The following is a 6,413-nucleotide window of genomic DNA, read 5'->3' as shown; positions in this document are numbered from 1 at the left end:
TCAGTAGCTCTCCAGCTTAGCGCATCTCTAGGCTCTTCCAAGATCTGGTTTAAGTTCAAGCAATTTATCTTGTTCCCATACGTTGGTCAAGATCTGTTTAACGAGAACATCATTGGACAAGACTAATCATGTCTTGAATTTGGTCGTCCTTATGTTGCCTCTTACGTTGTTTTCGTGCCTCTACCATTGCTTTCTGAGAACACGTACACAAGGAAACAAGTCTTAAGTATTAAATTAAGAGAGAACACGTACACAAGGAAACAAGTCAAGGTAATTAACAAAAAAAATGTTTGTCTTCAAAACCATGTGTTAAGTTTTCTTTCTTATCGATGAAATTTAACCTAATAACAATGCGAGTATATGACCACCTGCCTCTCTAAGTGACAAATAAATACTGCCTTTTGCTGTCGTCGGAGAGAGAACATTTTTTGCGGGCTTCGGCCTAGTACAACTTTTGGCGAGAAGGATTGAGAATTGTTTTTGGCACCATACTTATTTCTCACGCTACTTTCAAAATTTTAATTTTAGCCCGTTTGAAAATCTCAACTCCATCCACGGGTTAAACAGACCGGCCCGACGGGCTTGATCCATAGTTTTTTTTTGTTTGATAAAAGGGTTTAAACAGTGTTGCTTCCTGATAATGTCCTAAACCCTAATTATCATCATCTTGCATCACGCTCAGAAAAAACTCTGCGTTTCCAATCACTTTGTTTCTTCCAATGATTCTTCTGCCCAAACCCAAAACAAAGAGAATAACAGCAAACCCTAACATGAATATTGAAAACAACCAAGACAGACTCTCTGATTTACCAGATTCCATTATCCATCACATCCTCTCCTTATTAGACACCAAAGAAGCTTTTCAAACTTCCATACTCTCCAAACGATGGAAGAGTCTCCCAAACCATATTCCAACCCTTAGGTTAAGTTCCATGGGATTTAACTCTTTCGACAGTTTCATCAAATCGCTGACTCAAATTTTGTCTCTTCGCGATGATTCAACTTCCCTCCACACTCTAGATTTTTACCCCCCAAAGGATTTCATGGACCCTGACATACTCAAAAGCATGGTAAATTACGCTGTTTCACACAATGTCCAGCAACTACGAATGTCTGTCATTTGTGATATTCAACAACTTCAGTCTTGCTTATTTTCATCACAAACTTTAACGTCTCTTGAAATTTCTATTCACTATGGTATTCAATATCGGAAAATATTATTTCCAAGTTCTCTGAATTTACCAACATTGACCACCTTGACTCTAGAAGGCTTCTACTTTCACTCTGATAATTATGGCTACGCTGAACCCTTCTCGTCCTTGAACAAACTGAATACTTTGATCATTAGAAATTGTAGATTTCCAAAAGCACAAAACCTTTGTATATCAAGTACAACGCTTGTCAACTTAACTATGCATGGATATTATCCTTATAGCTACAAATGCAAACTCGAGTTATATGCTCCCAGTCTTTCTAACTTTGCTTTTACTGGTACTCCGAATCAAAAACTATGTGTGAGCCATCCTTGTTCTATTACACACTTATACATTGATGCAGTATACATCGGCGCGGTCAAAAAGGATTCTGCAACCCTACTTAGCTGGCTGCTAGAGCTTTCAAATATCAAATCATTAACAGTCTCTTCTAATACTCTTCAGGTTTTGAGGCCGCTATATTTATAATTTGTTCTTCAATTGCTTGCATTTTTGTTTCTTTATATATAAATTTTGTCTGAAATGTATAACTATCCAACTTTCATTCCATAGGTTCTCTCCTTTGTTCCTGATTTGTTCAAGATTAAACTAACTTCCTTGTGTAACTTGGAGTCACTACAAGTCGAAATGAAACCGCTTACACCTGGATTATACATATTACTGAAATTTCACAAGTTCAAGAAAAAAGGTGTCGGAATTCAGTTAATTAAAGCTAAATTCATACCTGATGGAGTAGTGGAATTTTTGCTTCAAAATTCACCGTTAGCAAAGATTACCATCATAGATAATGATGATTAAGGTGGAATTTGCTTTCCAATTTTTAAATAGAACTTGTTTTCACTTTGGTTTATTGCCTTTTGTTTTTGGATTGGCTTCCATTTTTCTTGATGTTGTACTTGTCTAGTAAAAAGAAAATGACCTACTTGTTTGAGTTCATATAAGGCTTGTAATCTGAATTTGTGAATAAACAAGTTCTTAATGGTGTTACCTTTTCAGTTGAAACCAGAAGCAAGATCACACAAGAATAGAAGTTAAAGTTGTAGTGCTGGGTTTTGCAGAAAATGCATGGTGGAGACAACAAAAGCTAGAGGAATTTTATATGCATAAGTTTTGTCAATAGATTGGAATCAAGAGAATACTTTTAAGTGTAGAGACATCTTTCTACTTTCTAGATAACATGCTTAAAATTTAATTATTTTCCTGCATTCTACTATATTGTAGTTCCTATTTTATTTGAAGTAATCGACTTTCAAAGGGAATTACATTGGAATATTTTATAGTCATGTGTTTGGTCCTTTTGTATTTTATTTGGAGAGCATGGTTTGATGTTATATCAATCTAAAGGTATGTTGACTTAACTCTTTTCTTTAGATTGTTGTCAGTTGAATGTGAAAATTTATGTTGTTGTACAACTATTCGCTAGTGTATAGATGCATTACATAAATTGAAGATTCTGAGTTTGTGCAAGTTATTCTCTCCAGAGCTGAGTTTGTGCAAACTACCAAAAGGGAAAGAAAATGTTCCATCTCCTCACAATCATAGTACTTAAAATGCAACATTACTAAGTTGATCATCAGTAGCTTTCCATAGGTTGAGCCATGACCTTTGAAAAGACTCCTAGATAGATCTTAGCGCATCTCTAGGCTCTTCCAAGATCTGGTTTAAGTTCAAGCAGTTTATCTTGTTCCCATACCCTCTCGGTTCCACAGGGAATTGTAAGATTAAAAATAAAAATGATCACATTTTACTTTCAAAGATTTTGAGTTAAAACAATTTATTTGGAAGAAGCACAAAGTTATAGCTTTATAAATCTTAAGAGAAGAATATCATAACCTCGACATGTCTAAACACAAAGATGAAGATGAAATGAAACATAAATGAAAACATGAAAAGCTAAATTAATAGATAATATAGAGTTACTGAAAGATTAAACTCAAACAAAGAAAAAGGTGAGCTTGAAGCATCACATAAGTAATCTTGACTCTAGATCACTGAGAATTGGCAATCATGCTCATCTATCGAGAAGATGAGATGGAGTGAAAACTCTAGTGGCTGCTAACCCTAGCTGGAACTTGGCCGTTGAATTCACAATGTAAAATTTTGGACCCTTAGCATTACCATGTGGTTGACCTTTTATAGTACAAGGTCAACCACTAAAAGTTGTACCCTTTGGTCATTTCCATTATGAGTTGTCCCTATCTTATCTTTTCAGCACCAGGCATATTCTTTATATTCCTTGTACTGTCAATCATTGGCACCAGCTCATATAACTTACTCATTAAGCAATGATAAGAAGGGTCACCATGAGTTCATACTATTGTATGACTTGCCTGGCAAATTGGTGTGCTACATCTTCCTATATTTTAAGTGATGAATCTTCATACTCCACGATGTAGCTTCCTACATCTCCATTGCAATTCCTCACCTTGTTCCATCAAACATCCAAAACAAGCATTATTAGTTCAAAATGATTTAATAACACTAAAAACTAATTAAAACTATAAAATCCTAAATAGTCGCATTAGATGCTTTATAAAAGGTCTAGTTTCCAGTTATCATATTATGGAGGATAAGTGCAACGTGATGACCTACAAATTTGCCGGTTATCACGCACTTAGTAGAAAAAGGTCTAGTTGTTCTTGTAGAGATTTGAGTTGATAGGAACATTGTTTATATTCTAAAGTTGTTAAAGAGCTTCAACTTTCTTGGTACGATTTATCAATTTATATACCACAATTATTGTTGTGAGTCATCAAATGCACTCTTAACTTTTCTTTATGCTTGCTTCATAGATTTAGTATAACAAATATCGTCGAGGTCCTCGAGGATGCTAATGCAGAAGTTAAGAAACTCGCTATAAGTTTCAGTGCTAATATGCATTCAGCAGTTAAGGTTCCTTAAAGGACCTATGAACTTCATGTTTTCATCTTCATGTCTAATTGACCCTGATTAAGTGTTTGACATCATCTCTTGATTAGTTAAATCATTAATCTTTTGGGATCACTTAGTTGGGTTGTAATCCGATGGTCTGTTTAGTTCATATTTTTACGAAAATTTTACCCTATACCCCAACAGATGTACATTCGGCTCTATAAATCTTCAAATATTCCAATTTTACCCATTTTGCTATTTAACTTTTAACACATTTCCAATTCAGTATGAGTTCACCCCCACTTATTGATCGCCCACAATTGTAAGCATGTGAAACATCAAAAGCAGAATCCTTTTGATTATCTGTTTCAATGCCAATGCTTGTAAAACCCCAGTTTGAGCAGAAACTGCATAACTGCAGGCTCTGGATGTGAAGTGTGGACCTTCTATCAGCACTATCATTGGTTCAATTAGCACCACAAAATGCTGGCAGAATAAGGCATGTTTCCTGGCTGCTAAACAAGATCAAAATCAGTGGTCCTTTTGAGATATCAAAGAATTCAATTCTATTGACAACATTCTAATGAGATTGCAATGCCAACACCGGCGGACATAGAGAGACTTGTATTGTTCCAGCCCCAGGGCCTTGAGGCTCGCTTACTTTTACCCACTACTTCATCCGGTCCCATTTATAAGAAATATTTAATTATTTTGATTCATTGTATAAATGATGTATTTGGTTGATATTTTAGACAAGATACATCAATTAATCAATTAATCTAAAAAGTAAAAGTTTTCTTATAAATAGAACCGGAGGAAGTACTCATTAAGCAATGATAAGAAGGGTCCCCATGAGTTCATACTTTTGTACGACTTGACTGGCGATCTGGAGTATTATTTTTTAAAGGGTCATGCTAACTTGTGCTCTTAAGGTACATGTTAAGAGTTCTATAAATAGTAAATATTTATTACAAAACATTAATTTTCAATCTCTAAAAAATAAATTGACACAATTTCCTAGACAAAATTTTCACTTTAGGTTCCTTAACATGTGCCCTAAAGACACAAAATAGCATTTCCCTTTTTTAAATTATAATCACTAATCGGAATAGTTAAGCCTAGAACCATATGTATTTTAAAATTATTGAGGAGAAAATTGAGCAAAATGTTGAGAGTAATTCATTTATATATGGAATTCATAACATACAAAAGAGTCGTAATGTGTTCTTTTAATCAATGCCACATCGCTAGTGACTTTCAATCAAATCTACGGCAATGGTTCCAACGACAAGTCAGAAGAAGGTTAGGTGCAGTAGCAGGCATTCTCTCTAAACTTCCTATTAAGCCTCTCAACCGATTTGCTAATGGTTTGAACTTAACTACATTCTGCTTGTGATATGTATATGAACTATGTTTACTTTGGCTATGTTTGGGAAACCCAAAAAAAGAGCTTTTAGCTCTTAGCTTTTAGCTTATATGTTCATTTGACAAAAAAAGCTCTGTTTGGTAACACTTTAGCTCTGTTTGGTACAACGAGCTTATAGCTTATTTCAGGAGCTTATAAGCTATTTTTCAGAAGCTACTTCAAGTAGCTTTTGAGCTTATAACTTTTAGCTTCTCATTTTTTCTTCCATATTTACCCTTATTATTCAAAGCAAAAGCTATCAGCTAATTTTACCAAACACTTCAACTAGCTTACCAGCTAAAAGCTATCAGCTAGCTTATCAGCTATCAGCTAATTTTACCAAATAGAGCCTTTGTGTAATTTATTTGTACATTCTAATTCAATTAACTAAATTTTAGAGTGATAATGAATTTGCAAATTGAGTATTTAGCAATAGCCAGAACACTGCCAAAATTTAGCGGCATGGTCCAGGCCATTTGCAAAGGATTCTCAAATTACTCATAATTCATTCATAGTAAAACTTCTCTATGACAATAATAAAACTGTCATTACCACTGCCAAGTACATAGAAATTAACCATCATTTCCAAAAAACATTGATGATGATTATGATGGTATTATCAGTCTTGAGTCCACTGCCTTGCATCCCAGCATAAAACAGTTAAACTAAAACCCTTTTAAAATATAATTATGAAACCCTAAGATCCAATCTAGACATCGAGAGAGGGGCAGTGCTCGTGATCAGCTTCTAAGTTTTAGGAACATACAAAATCATTTGATGTCTCTATCAATTCAATCATTTTAGGGAATTTGTTACTGATTTATATGTTATCTTTTTGGAGGGTATTGTCTCTCCTATTTCTATGCTACTAAAGTAAATATTTGTCCGAGTTCCCTATTTAGACTAATCTCCAACACAATCCA

At 34.5% G+C, this 6,413-nt stretch overlaps 1 protein-coding gene across 1 annotated transcript; it reads left to right on the top strand.

Annotated features, from left to right (window-relative positions):
* Positions 1–719: 719 nt before the first annotated feature.
* Positions 720–2,407, top strand: LOC146936295 (F-box/LRR-repeat protein At4g14096-like). The gene is made up of 3 exons (XM_085751220.1): positions 720–1,658; positions 1,767–1,975; positions 2,238–2,407. The coding sequence occupies exons 1-3, from the start codon at positions 720–722 to the stop codon at positions 2,332–2,334; spliced, it is 1,245 nt and encodes a 414-aa protein (XP_085607346.1). The 3' UTR covers positions 2,335–2,407.
* Positions 2,408–6,413: the final 4,006 nt, after the last annotated feature.

Source organism: Medicago sativa, chromosome 3 (genome assembly GCF_051527215.1).
Source record: "Medicago sativa cultivar Bolivia chromosome 3, Bolivia_mono, whole genome shotgun sequence".
Classification (NCBI taxonomy): Eukaryota; Viridiplantae; Streptophyta; class Magnoliopsida; order Fabales; family Fabaceae; genus Medicago; species Medicago sativa.
The sequence above is the reverse complement of the archived record's forward strand: the minus strand, read 5'-3'. Positions and strand labels throughout refer to the sequence as shown.

Bases quoted from the DNA above. Each gene is read 5' to 3' on its own strand.
- LOC146936295 (XM_085751220.1), top strand. From the start codon at position 720: ATGATTCTTCTGCCCAAACCCAAAACAAAGAGAATAACAGCAAACCCT. The intron at 1,659-1,766 runs GTTTTGAGGCCG...TTCATTCCATAG, and splicing joins TCTCTTCTAATACTCTTCAG to GTTCTCTCCTTTGTTCCTGA. The intron at 1,976-2,237 runs GTTAGCAAAGAT...AGATCACACAAG, and splicing joins TTTTTGCTTCAAAATTCACC to AATAGAAGTTAAAGTTGTAG.